Source organism: Ammospiza nelsoni, chromosome 6 (assembly GCF_027579445.1).
Source record: "Ammospiza nelsoni isolate bAmmNel1 chromosome 6, bAmmNel1.pri, whole genome shotgun sequence".
In the NCBI taxonomy this organism is placed as follows: Eukaryota; Metazoa; Chordata; class Aves; order Passeriformes; family Passerellidae; genus Ammospiza; species Ammospiza nelsoni.
This window is the reverse complement of record NC_080638.1, coordinates 20751203-20771457: the sequence shown is the minus strand read 5'-3', so window position 1 is coordinate 20771457 and position 20255 is coordinate 20751203. Positions and strand designations below refer to the sequence as shown.

Below are 20255 nucleotides of genomic sequence, written 5' to 3'. Positions count from 1 at the left end.
TTAAAAAACCTGACGCATCGAGTTAATTGGCAATGAATACATCTGAAACATACAACATGTAGCTTCAACAGTATCTGTTTCATTATTTTTCCAGGGTTTTTTCAAAAATTTTCTGAGTCAGTTATGAATTGAAAAATATGAATGGAGAAAAAATAATCTTTATAGGAGTAGTAAACATTAAGCTACGCTCTGTTGCTCGAAAGTCTCCAGGCTGCAGGTCAGTGAAGGTTCAGAGAGCAGTGTAAGGAGCACGGCAGACCTGCCCTAATCTTATATTCTCTCACTACAGACACAGACCACTTTAACTTGTGCTGGGTCTTCCTTCAGGTTTGACTTTTCACGGACCCCAAGACTCTGGTATGACTCCTTTTCATGTCCATACAGTTGTTCAAGTTGCAGTGAGGCGCTGATAGCATTAGACAGCAGCTACAACCCCATATAGAGATGCAACAATTATGCTCTGATAGGGCATCCATAGCTGCTTTCTTCAGAATGTCAGGAGACAAAAACAATCCAGGTCAAGGATCTATTGCAAAAAAATGCTCCAAATTCTTACATACAACAAGTCAGCACACAATTTTCCACTATTGTTATCAATGAAAGAAACACAATGGGCAAATCCACTCAGTTGTTGTCAGTAGCAATTAGTTACAGTCAAAAAGTGGGGCCATCTCAAAACAGCCCTGCAGCAATCACATACATTTCCACTAATTTGAAAAGTTGCTGTGTCAAACCCCTGTGACATAATGACATCATTTAGCAGAGGCACCCACTCCTCCCCACAGCTGCTGTTGCCCAGTAATGCTCTGAGCAGATATTCACCACTTGGATTAAGAGAGAACCACAACAGGCCCTACCTATAAGAATATGACCAAGCCAGAGGTGTGCTCTGGCACTGAATGGTAACACTCCTCTGGAAGCCCAGTGGGCTTTTCTTAAAATTCAGGCTCAGGAACTTCACAAAGAGCCCAGCATAAGGTAAGTTTCTTAGCTGTATGAGTATTTTTTCTCCTGAGGGTGGTGCTAAAAATTCTAGAATTACATGAAAACAGTTTATAAAGTGCTGCTGTCCTTTCTTCATTAGGGAGAAAAAATTCAAGAATGAGACAAAAGTGCAATCAAGAGCTTGAAAAACAAAATGCAAATAAAAATCAAAATGTGCTTGGGTTTTGAAAAGATTATGATGTTTTTAAAGTTCCTCATTTATGATTATTTGGAGGAGGAATATGAGAATTACAAATGTAGCCAGTGACCTGACAGCTGTAGATAAGATAAAGATGCCAGACACACACATTAAGGTGAATTATATTTTGATGCAAGTGTGCTGTTTGTATAATTCAACAGACAGATCACTATTTCTGCATTTAAAGGCACATTTAATGTTGCACTGTGGTTGCACTTGGCAAGAACAAGCTTGCATTAAAAAACTTGACAAAAGCATTTGTAAGGATGTCCAGAACATGGACAAATGCTCTCCAGCCAACTAAGCTGTTTTGAAACACTGGGTAGTGGCTGTTACTAGGCCAGACAAGATGGGTTAAAAACTGTTGCAGGCTTAGTGGAAGATTAGAATAAAAAAAAAAAGGACACTGAAATGGAGGCCCCTGAATTTTTAGATTTATAGCTGAAGCCCCAAAGGAGTGGAATGTGAGACTCACTCACTGTCCATGTTGTGCAATAACACTACAGCAAGAAGTATAATTAGATTGATCCACCCTGCCCTCCCCATGTAACCACCACTACTCTAAAGCCACATAACTTGTTGTGGTCATGGGAAAGAAAACAGTTTATCATGGAAATGACTGTCCCATGGGAGTTCAGAGTTCAGCCAGAAAATGAAATCCACAGCAAAATAAATACATAAGAAGTCAAAAGGACTAACAGAGCCAAACAAGTTAAGGTATAATGCCTCCCAAAAAGAAACAATGTTTTGTTTTAAATTCCCTCGGCAAGTGTAATGTTAACAGCTTTTAAAAATACTAGGATGGTAAAAGGAAGGCTAAAGTTTTCGAAAAGTCTACCTCGTGGAAAGAAGAGAGCTACCCTAATTAAAAAGAATCTCAATAGAGCCTGCATTTGATAGTAGCCAGTACAGTGTTTCACATTACAAGGCCAAATTAATTTCAAAGACTGGAGTCTCATACTCTGGGAATCACAGGCACGATTTCTGCTGCTAGGTTATCACGGGTTGAGGCAATGTAACATCATCTTATAAACACTTGTTAAAAGCATAAACCTGTCACATCATACAATTATAAAAATCTCAGTAGAAGATGCAAGTATTTTTAGGTCAAAGAAAAATATTCAGCTCAATGAGAAGTCACATGTGCCCAAAACCTCAAGCAGAAAACATCTGGTAGAACTACCGAAGACTAATTTAACACATGATGCAGCACAACATATACAGAAAAACTGTAAATCCACATTTTGGGTTGGAATGCAACATAAGCCGCCACATTTTTGATACAAATTGAGTGGCAGTGCTGTTAAATATAACTCACCTCCACATGTTAACAGATTCTGCAGAAGCACAAGGTGCTCAGGGCATGAACATCTTGGAGTTCCATCCCCTTTGGCAATGCAGATGTGTGAACACCCACCATTGTCACGGGAGCATGGATGCACAGCTGGTGAAACACACAAAATAATATTATGTAGCATAAAACAAATTATAACTATTCCTCAATAGGGCAAAATCAAAAACTACTCACAAACCACTTCTGTCTGAGTAACCAAGATTTCACTACAAATTATTAGGAAGATACATGCAGGATTTTTCAGTTCAATGCTTGAAAGCTGACTTATTACTTCATAAGGACAAAATTTCCCCCAGTCATAGTAACAGAGCAACTTGATAAAGTTGAAGATGTCCCAGCCCCTTGCAGGGGGTTGGAACTGAATGACCTTCAAAAGGTGTCTTCCAATCCAAACCATTCTAAGATTCTATCATATGGAGACCTTTCAAGAACTTCTAAAAAGAATTTGGGAGCTGAGGTGAAGAGAACTGAAAAGGCAGATTTGGGAAGGCTGCATTTACGTCTTACCTAGATCCCTCCCTGCATTTCTAGGGTAGGCAGCAAGAAACAATGTATGTCTTTGTTTAAAAACAGGAAGGTACACATTTGTGTTCCTCATCAGTTACCCTGAGAGGTCCTAAAAGAACAATTTTCTAATGAACATTAGGTGGATAAGAAACAGGCACAGAGATGGCAGGTCACTACCTGATGACCCCAGCCCAAAGGAGTCAGAAGAGACTCAGTCTCTTGCCTGATTGTTCAGGCTGATAGCTGAGCATCTGCTGCAGCAATCTGTGGTGCTACAGCCTGTGTTATTTGTGATGCTGCTGAACAGTGCATTCTTTCCTACTGCTCACCACCAAGAATTTACATGGGGAAGAAATTGCATAGATACCATAATTTCTCTGCCAAAGTTGTTTTCCAACTGTCCAGGCTTCTCAGCAACCTGCTTTCTACCTTTAAGAAATGAATTAATTTATACAGTGTTTCAGGCATGAGCTGCTCATGCACAGAAGTGTATGCATATATACCTGCATGTGCCTATGTATATTTACTCCCCTGCTGTAACAGAAATCACCTATGTAGAAATTTTTCATCTGCAAAAGAGGATTCCTTTTTCCTATCTTAAATAAACACATGGGGGAAAAGCAAACTTCTTTTTCAACACTGTTGAGAATGAAACAAAATCTTTTTGCTTCAGTCAGTATTACCTTTGAAATATACCAATATATGTGAAATGTGTGAAGTGGCACAGAAGAAGAGCTGGGTATTGTGAAAGAAAGAAAGAACCTCTAGGTCATGATTACCCCATAGAATATACTACAGTTTAAATGCTTATGTTACCTGATTTGTAACAGCTTACCCACATACACAAGTTCAAAAATACTTCCAGCCATCCCAGACACTAATGCATGTGACACATAGAGTGTTTGTTGTGCGCTGAATAATTTCTTCTGAGAACTCAAGCATTATACAGCAATGTACCTTCTCTATATAAGACCACTCATCACAGGCAACAGAGACCTCTGTCTCCCACATTTTGTTTGTGATTTTGTATTCTCTTTTACAATCCTGTTAGGCAGGAGGAGCTGTAGGTTGTCACTTTGAGGAGTGACTGCTTGAAGAGGTTTCTGCCCTCTCCACCAAACCACACTAATTTGGACCACTACTCCAGAAAAAGAAAATCCTGTATGCATGACCCCTTTCAGATGTGGGCAGCTAAAATGCTCCACCTCTGCTGGGAGAAAAATTCCCAATCCCCAACTCATTGTAGGAGCTTCCTCCCCATTTTGCCTCCCTCACTGCAGGCTTTCACTGTGCCGAGCCGAAGCAGACACACCTTTACACGGGAGTCTGAAGTGCCTGAAGACAAGGCAAGTACAACCATTTTGGTTATTATTAGATTTTATCCAATACTATTAGTTGATTGTACTTAGAAAATTAACAGTCAGAATTTTAAATGCTTTTAGACTGAATTCAGTATCATGTGAGCTTGCACAAAGCAGGTAACTCCACGCCATGATACCGCATGTTCTAGCTGGGCAGCAACAGCCCCCCTCCACAAGAAGGAGAAATTTGTTTCTCCTCCTCTCCTGCAACCCTGATTGGTGAAGTTGAAAGCATTCCATGGCTTATTTGAAGCCCATGGGCAACATTATTACAATATCTAGCCGGATGCGGACTTTGAGATACAAAGACCAAGACATCAGACACTGAAACTCACAGAACTCTTCCATATCCAGCTCCTCCACAGCATGAATGCCCGTTAGGTGAGCAATCCTGCCTTGAATTCTTGTCCTTTTGTACCCATTCACTTTCTCCACTCTCTCAATCATCTGCTGCTGACGATCAATCCAATACAGGTGATTCCCCAGCACGGTGAGTCCCATGGGCTGAAGAATGTTGGAGTCCTCCAGGGTCACGCGGTTGGCACCTGAGAGCATGAAAAACAAACACTAGTTTTACACCAGTCAACTTCTAAGTTATTCTTTAAAAAAACATCACAAAGCAATGTCCCAGCTAAAACCAAACCAAACCTTGGAGACAGTGAGCTACAAGGTCGCTGACTTCATCTGTCTCTGCTTGTTCAGTGTCATCTCAGATAGAAGCTACCCGTGCCACGTCTGGAGGGCAAGCAGATACAACATGAAACCCAGCTCATCCCTGCACAGCCTGGCTGGTCAGCCAGCCACGCTCAGCCCCACACTGACATCTCTGTGGTGTGCAGCTGTGAGCACTCCCAAAAGAGCTGATACAGACTCAGCTCTTGGGCCAAACGTTTCACAGTGCACTCGCACATGGAGCTGTACATTTTTTCTGGAATATATAACTGAGAGCGAAATACAACCACTTTAGTTTCACTGCCATTACTCAAATAGAACATATTCATCATGCAAAGCAAGAGGCAAGTACCAAACCTTGTCCCAGCCTATGTGACAACCACAGATGTATGATCAAAAAATAAAAGCTCTTTAAAAAAACCCAACTTTTTTTATTTAGTAACCCACCAGAAAACCTAAACTTTAAATGACTCAATATGCTCCTAAATAGGAACACTGTCAAATGCTCAGGCTCTCTGCTTTATAAAAATGTGTGAAAATCTGCTTTAAACCAGTGAGTAAAAAAGAGGTCAAGTAGAAATGCATTTATTATCAGTTTTCACTTTAATTACTTGCATCTTCTTACGCAGTCTTCTATTGCATACTGCCCTACACTTGGAGTCATTTACTTATTGCTTTTATTATTCTTTTCTAGGGTGAAGATATTCCAAATTATTCTATTAATTCACTGAAACCATTCTGACCCTGTGTATGCCTGTGTAACTGGATATACTAGATTAAAAAAATTAAAATTTAAAACAAAATCATAACTTGGTGCTGCTCCTGCTCTCATAATTAATTTTGAAACTATGACCTTATGTCTGCTTGTATATAAAAAATGTAAGTTTTTAGTATCTACACAAAATGAGATTATAGAATCCACATAATAAAAGTGCAATGAGAACTGAACTCAACTAATTTGCTGCATAAATTATGCAGAGCTCAGCCAAGCATGAGCAGGTTCTATTAGTTTTGCTGCTAGAACGGCTCCAGAGGAGGGTCATGAAGATGACCAGAGGGCTGAAGCACTTCTCCTATGAGAACAGGCTGAGAGAGCAGGGGCTGTTCAGCCTGGAGAAGAGAAAGTTCTGGGGAGATCTCAAAGGAGCCTTTCATGACACTGTAAGGGAGCTTCTAAAAAAGAGGGAGACCGACTTTTTGTATGGGCAGATAGTGAGAGGACAAGGGGGAATGGTCTAACTTTTGGTCTAACTCCAACTGAAAAATTCAAGAACCTTGTAAAGAAAACTGTTAGATGGGTTTATAGTTCTTTCATGCCTCTCTGAAAGTTAAGCACCGGACATCTGAGGCTATTCCCTGATTCAGCAGGATGCTGTTTTAATCAGGGTACAGTGCAAACCTCAGGAATCTCCATAACCATGTCACCTCTACAAGTCTATAATGGAATAAGGGTATCTAGACCAGTTTAACTGGCATGAATGATGCTATACACAATTTTGGTCCTATTTATTCAGCAGCCTTAGTTTATGCTAAAAACCTTTTCCTAACATGCCCATTTTGCTCAGAAAACTATTTTCTCAAAAAAAATTTTTTTGCTCATTTTCTTCTCAAATGTGGTTTGTTTCATAGGTCAAAGTCTTGTTTTCCTCTTATCTTTTCTCCTACAAGTTTTTGTAGGTTCTCTAATGCCTATCCTGGACTGAGCATTTTGTGGCTGCTCAGGCAGTTTGACAATACTCCCCTATTCAGCCTGGTAACTGATGAAAGACATGGGCTGCTCTACCTTCCCATCTGCAGCTTCATTGTTTTCATCTCTTCTTTGGAAGAGTCTGACCTTGAGTCAGTTTTAGGTGCTCAAAAGCAAACTGCCCTTGTAAAAAGGTGAGCAACCTTCTGCTGTTATAGCTCATTGCTTCACTGCAACACAAGGGAAGGGTGTGACCACATGGCAAGAGTCACCAAATTTGGAGATTCAATTCTCCATGGCATGTGCCAATCACCACAACAGCCCAGCTGCTATTCCTTCACACTTGTTCCCTTCTCTCCGCACTTCCTTTATGGGCTTCATTCCTTGATACATGGATGATGATGAGAGAACAAGTCATGAGACAGAAAGTAGGGCCACTCCATCCTCTGTTCTATACTGCTCACCAGAGCAAATTTCTCCACTTCTTCAGCACTATCAAGTGCTTTTAAAAGTCAATGATGAACTGTGCTCTCTAAGATCCACGAGGTGCTATTGCTTTGTATATGGAGTAATGCTTTACATTACTAAGGTGGGGAAACTGTGAAGAATTGGCATCTCTCCACTGTGTTGCAACATTGTTGTTTCAGATGACCTGTCTTATCACCCAGATTAGAAAAAAAACAAAACATTGCCCTTTCTTCTGTTTGTTTTTTTCAAGCTACCTTGATTTATTAAGCTGCAAGCTCCAGAGAAAGAAAGATTGAAAAGTATGCCAACTTCTCAAACCACTAAGAAAAACAAAGGGGCAGAGAGGAGGCTATTTAGGGGTTCCATGACTAAAAACATTTTCAGAACACATCAAAAGTCAAATGGCTGCCTTGGAGGGTGTCAATCATTACAGTCATGTCTATGCTAATTACATCAAAGATGGGAGTCCACCAGCAATTGCTGTCTGTGACTGCCTACACAGAACTAGCAGCGGTGGAGATGAAAGTCACCAGGCTCAGCATCAAAGAGGGAATGATGTCCTGTACATGCTACCACTGTGCTGCAAATGTTTCACTTCAGAGCACATACCTGAAAGGTCACAGCTCTCAATGCGCTTCAGATCTGCATCCACCCAGAAAAGCTTCCCAAGCTTGTTGTCAACCACCAGGGCTACGGGTCGGATCAAGCCAGTTGTGAAAAGCACTTCTCTCTCTGTGCCATCCAGGGCTGCACGCTCAATCTTGGGGGCTCTCTCCTGCATGTTGGTGAAGTACATGTACCTGAGAACAGAGACAGCACCACTGAGTGTAAGCTCCAGGGACAGGCAACTCCCCTCTGCACACAGGGTCTTGTAGCCCACCTTGTAAGTGGGAATGGTTTCGCAGGCATGGCTGTGGTGGCTGCTCCCAGGTGCAAAGATCCAGAACCAAACATCTGCTAACTGGCACACTCAGCCTGAAATTAGTAGGATTTATCTCCATGCCATAAAGTGCCTCATCACTGCTGCACCACCAGCACTGCTCCTGCACGGAGTTGGGGGTTTAAGAGACCAGCACAGACTTGCAACTCTCCCTGGGTAAAGCTTACAAATCTTACTTACAAATCAAAGTCCAGAAGTTCTTTCTGACAAAAAAACCCCCATTAACCACCACTTCCTCTCCTTCTAGGTTACCTTTCCTTCTAGGTTACCTTTCCTTCTCAGCAAGTAAAATTTCCTACCAAACTTGAGAAAAGACTACAGATGTTCCTGACATCTTAGTTCTATGAATTCTTTATATCTGTCTAAGCCAGTTCAGTTACAAACAAAAGCAGTCTCTGTCGTCCTCATGGACAGAGAAAAAAGGGTTTGTACACCCCCACGATGAACTGAGACCTCTTTAAAGGAGAAGTCCACTATTTTTCCAGTGGTGATAGCATGTGCTGCATTCCAATAGCATGTGCTGCATTGCTGCACAGGCTTTCCTTATGGCACAAGGAGGGGAGGCAGCAGTCAGAACATGCATCCAAGGGAGAGGTGGAGGAAGGAATTTCTGTAATCATGGCAGAAGCTGTTGCAGATCACTCATGCAGCTCTCCCAGACAGTCACAGTGTTTAACACACTGTCTTCCTCATTTTCCCTCCTTTAATTCAGAAATGGATTTAGCATTAAATCACTTGAAAACCTGACCAGAAAAGTTGAGAGTTTTAGAGATCAACAAACCCAAACTCCCATTTTAATGGAGAAAGCAGATAAGCTTTTATAAATACAAACTATATCCCAGTGACTTAGTCCCAATAAGATTAGAATCTTTCCTCTAATCCCCCTCTCCCCACAACAGCTTCTGAACAGTGCAGAGTGCACTGGTATAAAACACCAGTCCTATAAACACTCCAGACAGAGTCTCTGGGTACTAGTGTATCCACACATTTGTGAAATATTGTCATTCAACATCTGTCAAGCACATGGTAAGCCATTTAGCTGTAAACTGGGATTTATGCATCTCACTTATTCAAGGGAACAGTAAAGCACCATCCATCTTTGACATCTAAGAAAGAAGCTACTTACTACCAGAAGCAGAGAGAGTGTCTGTTGAATCTAACCAAAGCTGCTTTGCAGCAAAACAACATATTTTCCTCCTGTGGGAAATCACTCTAGTGCATCCCACCTGCTTCAATTAATTTCAGAGGTTTTTAAGATACACATTACATCAGAACTAAGTTAAGAATGTATAGAACATAAGGGGTTCAACTGTTTAAGCTTTATACTACTAGATTAGCAGGAATAGTTGTATCAAATTCGAGGCTCCTTTCTTTATCATTGTTTTATGATGACTAAACATTTATGACCCACATTCTGAGGTGATACAGACTCTCTTGTTTTTGCTATCAGGTGGCAGGGCTGTGCATCCACAGAGAGAACAGTACAAGGTGGTTTTACTTTGCTGTCACCCCCTGGGTTAATGCCTCACACATGGCTGTGAGAACAGAGGCAAAGGAGAGAACAGGAAGGGAACGCTGGATACCTTTAGAACCCAGAACTGGATAAGCAGTCACCTACACCCTGAGCAAAATTCAAAACCTCTCTTTGCAGAAACAGACAGCTGCAGCACAAGACTCCCAGGCACAGAGGGGCAGGAGGGAGCTCACCCTCGCTCCGCGTTCACCACGATGGCCCTGGGCCGGTCGTGCTCGCCCCGCAGCACCATCCCGATGGATTCGCCGCTCAGCCGGTGCACGTTGACGGAATTCGTGGCCTCGCAGGTCCAGTACAAGGTGTGGCTGTAGATATCAATGCTGAGGTCGTGGGGCTGCTTCTCCGGGTTCTGGCTTTGGTTTGGGGTACTCATCACAGTGAAAGGCTGCAAGACAACACATGGGCAATGATTTCCAGCCATCACTCTGATGATTGACTGCAGAACACTGACTGCACAGAAAGCATGGTTTGCCTGCCTGATGGTTTAGAAACCCCTAAAACCACAATCCTAAAAACATTTTGTAATTCTCATATATAAATAGAATATCCATGAGTAAGGTCATGCATAAAGGAAAAGCACACAAAAAGACTGCAACAAAACAATATACAAGATGTACACTTGCCTGGGTGCCATCATCTTTGGCTCTTTTTATAATGTTCTGGCGTCCATCCACCCAGTAGATCAATTTATCTAAGGGATCGTAATCAATAGCCTTGACATTCCTCAGACCATGCATAGGTAGGATGATATCTGGGCTTTGCTGATCATCAGGTATCATCCTGCTGATGGCAGACTTCTGGCTAAATAGCAGGAAACTGGCAGGGGCTGAAACAAGCCAAAACAGAATGCATGAGAAAGCACAATTCCCAAAAATATATCTCTACAGAAGAAACAGAATATTTAGAATAAAGTCACAAAGAGACACTAATATTTGCAATGAAAATTAAATAACTCATAACTGGAGATTTTTGCTGTAAAGTTGAAATGTTTCTTTCTATAGTGATAGAAGGAGATCAGGTTAAATCTGCAAGACCTGCCTTTCAAAAATTCACCCTTTCATTCAGTTAAAAATGCCTTATATGCTACTATGCACCCATTTTCTATTCATGTGCCATTTTTACTGGAAACTTAAGTTCCTATTGGACAACCAGTCAACGAGCAGGCTCATATCACATGCAAGGAGAACACAAACTTTTATGTATTTCAAGTGCATCTACAGGTTGGGCAGACTACTTAGGAGTTAGATTGCTTTACTTAGTGTTATTTTAGCCGACTTTATCAAGCATGTAAGAGAAAAAGGCATTTTTTGTTGGTAACTTCTTTTCCACCACCTACACACTTAGGTAAGGAGTGGGAAAGCTTCACTCACACAGCTGAATCACCTAGAAAGCACTTCTGGTAAAACAAGAAAGACCAGACTTGACAGCTGTCATTTCTAAGACTTGAAATACAAATCTCCATGCCTAGAACGTGTCACAAAAATGGATATAAAATTCCATACTCTGTCCTCCTATTCAAAGGTCACTTTTAAAACCAGAACCTTTGACACACACTTGGGACCCCTCTCCTTTAGCACCTGAGAGCCACAAGGACTGAAGAACACAATAGCAAACAAAAAGGCTTACAACTGCAGTTCCTGCTGTTGGGATCCAAGGTGTAATGAGCAGCACAGCCACACCTAAATCCATTTGGGATGGCAAGGCACAAGTGACCACAATGGCCATTATTCTGCACACAATCATTCAAGCCATCCTGACGAGAAGAATGGAAGACCAATATATCCATCACAAAGTCCAGATGGCCCTGAATAAGGGTCCTGTTCTTCCCATTGGTCTTGTCTGCTCTTTCTATGCTGTGAAGATTCCAGTCTGTCCAGTAGATGTAGTCACTGTACTGGGTTAATCCAAATGGATGAGGTAGATCATCTGCTATGATTTCTCGTTCTTGTCCTGCAAAAACAAGGATAACCCACTAAAGGATAATTCCCATGGCATAAAATGAAGAGTGTGACTGGCATGCAGAAAAATATTTTTCTTCTTTTTAAAATAAAATCTCATTTTCCAAATCAGCAACATGGGATTCTTTATTAAGTAGTATCTGCTCAAGAGGCAACACTTAGAGAACTCGGAGGCCATCTCTGCTTTGGTACAACACAGACAGTTTCACACCAACAGAGAGAAATGACATCTCATCATGTGGTTATTAATTTATGAAAGTTTTTAAAATTTTCTCAAAATTACTTAACTCTCCATTTCCTTTTATAAGAAAATATACACAGAGATTTACTATTAGTTATATTGCTCACATTTTCTATTATTCAATTACTTTACTATGGCGAGTGCATATTTCTGTAGTGCCTGGTGTAATAAAAGATTAGATTACCCAGCATATTTGATGACTCAATCATGCTTGTGTCCAAGTCAGTCCAGTAGAGCCTTTGGTCCACATAATCAATGGTGAGGTCATTGGCACGCCCCACTTTGTCCACCAGAGTGATGCTGTTTGTGCCATCCATGTAGGCTCGGACAATCCTGGGCTTGCCTCCCCACTCAGTCCAGTACATGTATCTGCAATGAGAAGTGCAACAAAAACAGGACATCAGCCAGGTATAGCTGCATGCTCTGCCTGTCTAAATTTCTTTGCAGCACTTGAAAAAAAAAAAACAAAAAAACCCCACATGGTTATGTGCAGCATCACAATACTCCTTTTTTTAACACAAAGGCAGAATAGTACTTTTGACAATTACTCCTTTTTTATTGTAACTCATAGGATGGTGGAAGGTTTACTGCCTTTTCAAAGATTCTGAAGAAACAGAGCTGTGCCAAACAACTTGTTACATACAAGAACACCCACACAAAGCTTTGAAAAACAACAGAGTCCCTTACCCTTTGGTGGGATCAAGAGCCAGAGACCTTGGGTTGTCCAGGTCCTTCCACACAAGGACCTGCCTGTACTGCCCATCCAGGCGGGCGACTTCGATGCGATTGGTACCAGTATCTGCCCAGTAGAGGTTCTTGCCCATCCAGTCCACAGCCATTCCCTCAGGATAATCTAGCCCAAACTCAATCACATGTTCAACAGAGCTCCCATTCATGAAAGCTCGGCTTATGGTCTGGAAAACAATGGTGAAAAATGTTACAGTGCTTATGGATACCCCAGTGAAATAAAAAGGAATAATGATCATGAAGTTTGGTGTACAGAAAGAAATTATTACAAAAAACCCAAGACATTGTTACTTTTTAAGCAACTAATTTCTGTTGTCAAAAAAAGACATAGAAATTCTTAGGAGAAAAACACCTGAATTTTTCAGAAAGCTAGTGGTTTCTGATGGCCAGACCAAGACATCTGAAAAGGACATGATTTTCAGAAAGCAGTATGTAGCTGCAGATTCTTCCTTGACACCTCTCCCTCTCTTCTATTTGCACACAAAAAGCTGGTTTAAAAAAATTATTTAATTCCCTGTAATGTTTTATGTCTCAGAAGCACATCTCAGTGGTATCTAAATTAAATTGTTTCTCATAATCAGTCACCTGGAGCATGTCTACATCAGAGCAAATCTACTGAGCTCATCTACATTTTAGTTATGGACACTCATCAAATAAGTCATAGGGCAAGGACTGCACACATATTAATAAGTCACTGCTAACAGCACAGAAACAACCTCCAGGTAAATAGTAACTTGCAGGACCAAATACCCACCCTTGCTTACCAGCACTGAGCAAGCAGTCTACATGCCTGCCAATATTTCAGCTACTGATTTCTTAATAATTTAGTACATGGATGTGTAAGGGTCAGAGACATTTTACACTTTTAAAGGTAAATGTCAAACCCTACATGAAATCACATAGTGTAGTATTTGAAAATGGGTCCTCTTATAACCAGAGGCATGCAGAGACCAGGGAAGTGGCGAGCACTGAAGGAAAGGGAGATCACTGTGAGCTCTGAAGTTATAATACCTGCTCCTGAGCAGCTAGATGTGGGGGACAAGGGGAATGACAACCCAGAGGTGCTGGAAGATATCTGGTATGTATATGAAAATACAGTATGCTGGAAAATTTGGGAGGCAACAAACAAGTAAAATGTTTTCCAGTTCTGCACAGACTGAGATCTACTCTCTGATGCAGCTGATGTGCTTTCCAGTACAAATGGTTAAGATGTCCATAACTCCTGCTCTCCACATGCTTGTGCGAGATTTATTCAGTAACTGTGTCTACACTGCACTAATTTATTACACTGGCACTCCTCCTGAAGGAACGCTGTCCACAGCACAGGCAGCACTGCTAACTCTGAAGCACAGCCCTCATTAGTCCCAACAGAGAGGCTAAGGAAACTGCCCAAGCCCTGCAGGCTCCAAAAGTGAGCTTTGGGCACACTGGCAAGGAAACTCTGATTGCTCTTGGAAAACCTGTTAAGAGTCTAAATAGAATAATTAAGTTCCAGTGAAGTGAATCTGTTATTTTCTACCAAATACTTATTTCACTTCAAAAGTAACCCTGATGAAGAGCAGAACCCTGAGTTTAGCATGCACCTGGATGTGTACCAAACATCACAGGAAATGTGTTCTGGGGAACACATTGAGGTAGAACTGGGGGCAGGTGGGCCCTTAACACAGTGTGCTGGAGACTGGACAAGTTCCCTGGCTTTTTCTGTGCCAAGCTGAAGCCACAGACTAACAGCAAACAATCCAAAGTTCACTTGTCAAATGTTAATGCTGAGTACAATTGTCTTCCAAGTCAAAACTGGAAGAGGATAGAAAACTCAGGGGGCTGCTGAGCTCAATGTTTAAATTACTCTACTCTGACATAAAGTCAGCTTTTCTACAGCAGATACATATATGAATGCAACACATCCAGCATCCAAGATTCAGGCATTTGGTACGAGCAGACACCACTCTGGGTTTTTATTTGAAGCAGGAAGATGCCTGTCACCCTACTGTGCATTCAGCAATGCAACTGTCTTCATCTCCAAGGGTCTCCTTGGATGCAATTCAATGACAACACTGGCAACTGCAGGACAGATCATGTAACAGAGACCTTTGTTAGATCAAAGTAACTGCTCTGTGGCTTTATATTCAAGGAATTCACACGTCAGTAATACCTTCAAGCTAACATCAGTCCAATAGATTCTGTTATCAGAGACATCGAAATCCAGAGCAGATGCTTCCTTGACTCCAGTAAGAGGAATAGCAACATCATTATTATTGGTTTCAAGGGAAATCCTATGAATTGCTGCTCTGCTTGTGAAAACTAAGAAGGCTTCAGGAATGATGCAAGTCTTCATGTCACTCAACAGCTCAAGGCCGATGGGACAGGCACACCTGGCCTCCTGGGGTGTAAAGAAACACAGGTGGCTGCAGCCTCCATTGTTCTCTGTGCATGAATTAGTTCCTTTGAAAAAATAAATAAACAAAACAACAAACCAGAACAGGTATTAGTGCATTGAATTAGTTCCTTAAAAAACCCAAAAAAAACCCCCAACAACTAAACCAAAACACATATTAGTGCATTGCAAAGGTAAAAGGGAAAGGGGAGCACAGGAGGTTGAGCAAAAACATAGTATAACTTTCCAAAATAAGTTAACACTATGAATTGTCAGCAGGGAATTCTTAAAAAAAAAAAAAAAAAAAAAAAAAAAGCACTCCAAATGGATTCTTCCTGTCTACCCAGGATTACAAAGCTGGGCCTATCCTTCCTATTGTACAAATACCATCTACAAACAGATCTTTCTTGTCTCCACAAAGATTAAATTTGTTCACTGAAGACAGATCATTAATTAGCTACTTTTCACCAAGTACTCCATCTTTGTATCTCTTTGAAACCACCAGCTTTTACAAATGTTCAGTGATACAAAAGGGCGAGAAAAGAGCTGGATAATCGCAGGTCTTTTCCACCTGTTTAATTTAAAGCTGAGAAGAGTCATTAGCAGCAGCAGTTCCAACAAGATCAACACAATCTCACACTTATTTTTTCATGTGATGGGGATGGAATATGTAGGGGAAAGTAAGGACCAACACATACATGAGTGCCTCTCTCCATCTGCTGGAGCCAAGGATTTAGGTATTTTAAGTATGTCACCACACACACAAAAGAAATTCTCAAAGATCAGTCTCAACCACGGCTCTTCTCATTTTCCCTATTTCAGGGCATACGTATTTCAGACTGATGCCATTTCTCCATTGTGACTCTTCTCAGTAATTTTAACAGCTGACTAATGAATCTGTTTATTGCTATGCCCAAATTCCAGTGTTCCTGGTAGCTGTAAAATCTGCGGTGCAGTGAAGCCAGGAGGTCCTGTGACACTTGCTGCACAGTGCCAGGGGAGGACCTCAAACACAGGCTGCACCTTTCAGAGATGCAATGGAAGGACATGGAGATCCAGCTGCTGATACCTTGCTAAGGGCAAGTTTTAGTTGTTAAGATTTAGGTATAACTGAGATGTTAAGAGTTAACATTTAAGTGCCACATGCTTTGGGGCAGTGTTGCAATGGTGACTGACTGTGCCTATATAACCCAACAGTGAAAAGAATTCTGCTAACATCATGGGACTTTGCTCTGGAAGGAAAGAGCAGCAGGAAATAGAGCATTTCTCTGAGAATGATTCCTGTAGCACAGAGCAATAAAATCCTCATAAAAACTGAAAGAGTGTAGTGAAAGCTCTGGAAGATTTATGTCACTAAAAACTGGAAGCAACTTCTTTTGCAACACTGTATTTCCCCAACTTTAGAAACTATAGGTGTCATTTTCCTTTCAAACCCATCAGATCACAGTTATTCTCATTACAAGTGATCAACAGCTGTTTAATGAAAGCAAGGCCATATAAAGACTCCTGGAGACCCATGTTATGTTGCCCATGCTTACCAAATGCCTTGGTGACACTCGTTGCCTTAAGGCCCATTAAATCGGGCAGCTGATCAATAATGATGTCTCTGCTGGCCTTTATCTTGTGAACTCTTTCAATGCTTCTTCTCTGCCAGTCAGTCCAGTAGATGTAGTCCCCCAGCAGCGTGAACCCAAATATGTGTGGAAGCTTGTCTTCTAAGAGGGTTTTCCTCATTGTTCCGTCAATGTTTATGACCTGTGGGATGCCCAAAAAAAAGGAAAAAATAATCTTCTCTAATGTGGGTACAATTAAAACAGCAATATCAATTGTATTTTGAATAGCTACTGCTATGCAAGTAGCTCTTGATATTCCCAGCATATCCTTTCCATGATCTGTGATTGAGATTTTAAATAATCTCCTCTTTGCTGTTATTTGGAAATTGTTTATTCAGATTCATATTAAACCTGTACCTTGTAGGTGATTATGCTCCCTTCTCCATGCAGTGCTTCTATTTTCTTGTGATTTAAGGATCTAACTTTTACATTTCTAAGTGTTAGAGCAATAACTATCTTTTATTACAAATATGTGTAACTATTGTAGTGTAATATGAAACCATAAATGCCTTAATTCTGGCAGTCAAAATCAACCATCACTTTTACCACAATTTTACTAGAGTTGTAAGGCTCTGTTCATATACAATAAACAGCAGAAGCATCTGAAATTACTTTTTTTTTTACATGACCAATGACAATTATCACATCTTTCTAAACTAGCACGTGGATTTCAGTACACTCATGCATAAGTTTCAGTAAGTTTATTTTAAATCCAAATACATTTAAGAACGAAATCTCCACTTTAAAACCTTACAATACTCTACAGATTTTTGAAAACAGTGTGCATTTTGATTTGATTAGCCATAAATGAAAGTAATTTCCCCAAGCTGAGCCTGTTTTGCCTATGACAAATAACTGCCTATAACTGCTGAGTGATCTCTCCCTGTCCTTATCTTGATCCACAAGCCTTTCATTGCATTTTCTCTGCCCTGTCCTGCTGGGGAGTGGAGTGCCAGAGCTGCTTTGGTGGGCACCTGGCATCCAGCCAAGGCAAATCCACACGAGGGACACGCACTGGATTTTCCAGCTGCCACCAGCCCAACAGCAGAGGTGAGCAGTCAGCCACTGCTACAACTGCACCCACCTGTGCCCTGCACAAAAATCAGCCCTTTAACAGCAGTGAGTTTGAGCAGAGGCTACAATGTACACCCCTGGACTCCTTCCAGACAAAAAGCCTCCTGCTGGAGACAGTTAAAAATAACACTGGCATTCCTGCAAACCAAGTTTCAAGGGAGCTTTGAATCTGCCCATCAACTTACTTGATGGAGTAGCAGAGAATGAAGATTAATATCTTTTTATTCTGTTAAGCTAAATAGAGTACATTAAAAAGAAAAAAAAAAGCTGTATCGGTGGTTAAAAGCCAAATGGTTCTGCAATTATGTCATTACATCATGTCCAGGCAGACGCTAAAAGCTCACTTATTTAGAAGTGAGATCTCTCAGTCCCACAGGCAATACTGCAGGTTCAAAAGTTCGTCACACATACTCAGGTGCTGGAGCCAATCTGGTGCCACACTTAGAAACAGCATCTCCCTCACAACACTGTAGCAGCAGGATGAGGATGAAGCTTCCACATTTCCATCTACCTTTACAGAAATGGACAGTAGAAGTATAATCCAAACACTAGAGCTGCTGACTGAAATGTACAAGGGAAGACTGAATCCAAGGATACAGACACATTTATTGAAACCCATGCACATCTGTGGATGCTGCAGACAACACTAAGCTGCAGAACTTCAGGAATCTCATGAGGTTCAACAAGTGCAAGATGCAGCACCTGGGTCAGGGCAAACCCTGGCACTGACACAGGCTGGGTATGATGGGAGTGAAAGCAGCCCTGTTGAAGATGTGGGTGTGCTGGTGGGTGAAAAACATCTCCATGGACCAGCCATGTGTGCTCCTGGCCAGGAAAGTCACTCATATCCTGGGCTGGATCCAAAGCAGGGTGGCCAGCAGTAGAGAGAGGTGATTCTCCCTCTCTGCTCTGCTCTGGGGAGGCCACACCTGGAGGCCACACCTGGAGCCAGCTCTGGGGTCCCAGTACGAGAGAGACTGAGAGCCAGTTCAGAGGAGGGCCACAAAAATCATCAGGAGGCTGCAAGACTTCTGCTGTGAAGAAAGGCTGAGGGAGTTGGTGTTCCTCAGCCTGGGGAAGAGAAGAGAGACCTTACTGCAACACCCTTAAATTATACACTGTTCAACACAGTGGGAAAGGAGGTCCAAAATGTGGAATCAGAAAGCAATAACATGTTTAATAGCTTGTAGTTTGGTTAAGAAAATGATGGAGTAAATGTTTGCTCTCTCTCTCCCAAACATTCCTCCCTAATACTACAGACAGAACACCTACAAATGCAAGCAGGTTTCCCTTGGATGCAGAAAGGGCAGCTCTGATTTGGAGGATTTTTCTGTGCTGAGAGCAATTGAGCCATCTAAATGCTAGTAACCTCATGGCAACAAGCAGGAAATGCTAACTCTCCCCCTGAGCTGGTATCATAGCAGGAGCCAGGGCAAAGCTTGAACAGGGAGGTGTCACATGCAGGTCAATAAAGGTACATGTACACAGCCTTTACTTCAAATTTTGCTGCCATCCACCTTCCCAGAGATCCAGCTCCACTCTAGCATATCAAGTGAAACCACGAGGACTCAAAGTAAAAATCTACAAACAGGCCCCACCATATGGCCAAAAGCACCACTCCTGCTATTAAATCAGCACTCCCCATTTCTTCAAAGGGACAGGAATAATCCACTAAGATCTTTACCCTCTCCTTTCCAAATTCAAATATCTTCTCAACTCAACAGACCACTAGAAGCCTGTGGAAATAGCACATCATGTAAATATTTACCATGTTGTTCTTCTGCTGGTGATATTGGGACTGCAAGAACCTTTACAACATACATGTACAACATGGAGGAAAGACAAGAAAAGATAATAAAATACCATATTAACTCATCTTTTAATATCTGACAACCAAGATCTGCTGACTTCAGACAAAAGGGAAGACTTTAAGGTGCAATCCTTATAATTTAGCACAAATTGACTAGAATAGGCTTTATTCTACTCAGGGTTTTCTTTCCCTCTCTGTAAGTGATAAATGGATCTCAAAGGATAAATGAAACACTAAATGTGTTGTGCTTTACACATGAAACACTGAAAGCTCCCCTTGAACAGCGTCACACACTGAAAGCCCCTGATTAGTCTCAAGACTTCAATGACAAATGTCCTAATGACGCCTTGCCAAGCTCAGCTAAAATCTGTTGTGGGCAAAGTGAAATCAACATCAAACGCCTTAATGAACTGAAAAACACAAGAAGGTGGTAAGGTGTGATTTTTTTTTAGATGCTGCTGCAATGTATGCAAAATGATTTTACAAATATTTCTAAATATAACACTCAAAAGCTCTTGGTTCTTTGAAGAAGATTAAAGTAAAACAATGCAATTAAATTCTACACATCAGCATGATTCATGTAGTCAAACTGTATTTCAGGTGCATCTATGAAAAAAACAGCTACTCAGCATAGACACAGGACATCTTTTGACAGAAAAACAAAGAGACCTCTAAGACCATACCCCTCTATTTCAGTCACTAAGATAAAAACAAAATTTATTTGATTGCTAA

The 20255-nt window shown here is 41.3% G+C and overlaps 1 protein-coding gene across 1 annotated transcript in view; it reads right to left on the bottom strand.

Annotated features, from left to right (window-relative positions):
* Positions 1–20255, bottom strand: part of LRP5 (LDL receptor related protein 5) — a 124991-nt gene that overhangs the window by 9494 nt on the left and 95242 nt on the right. The window contains exons 8-17 of the mRNA XM_059473775.1: positions 16565–16781; positions 14805–15094; positions 12593–12819; positions 12090–12274; positions 11333–11656; positions 10330–10532; positions 9880–10091; positions 7842–8032; positions 4741–4950; positions 2502–2627 (exon numbers count right to left, since the gene is read on the bottom strand). Of these exons, the coding sequence (XP_059329758.1) occupies positions 2502–2627; positions 4741–4950; positions 7842–8032; positions 9880–10091; positions 10330–10532; positions 11333–11656; positions 12090–12274; positions 12593–12819; positions 14805–15094; positions 16565–16781 (2185 nt within the window). The remainder of the gene's footprint in view (positions 1–2501; positions 2628–4740; positions 4951–7841; positions 8033–9879; positions 10092–10329; positions 10533–11332; positions 11657–12089; positions 12275–12592; positions 12820–14804; positions 15095–16564; positions 16782–20255) is intronic.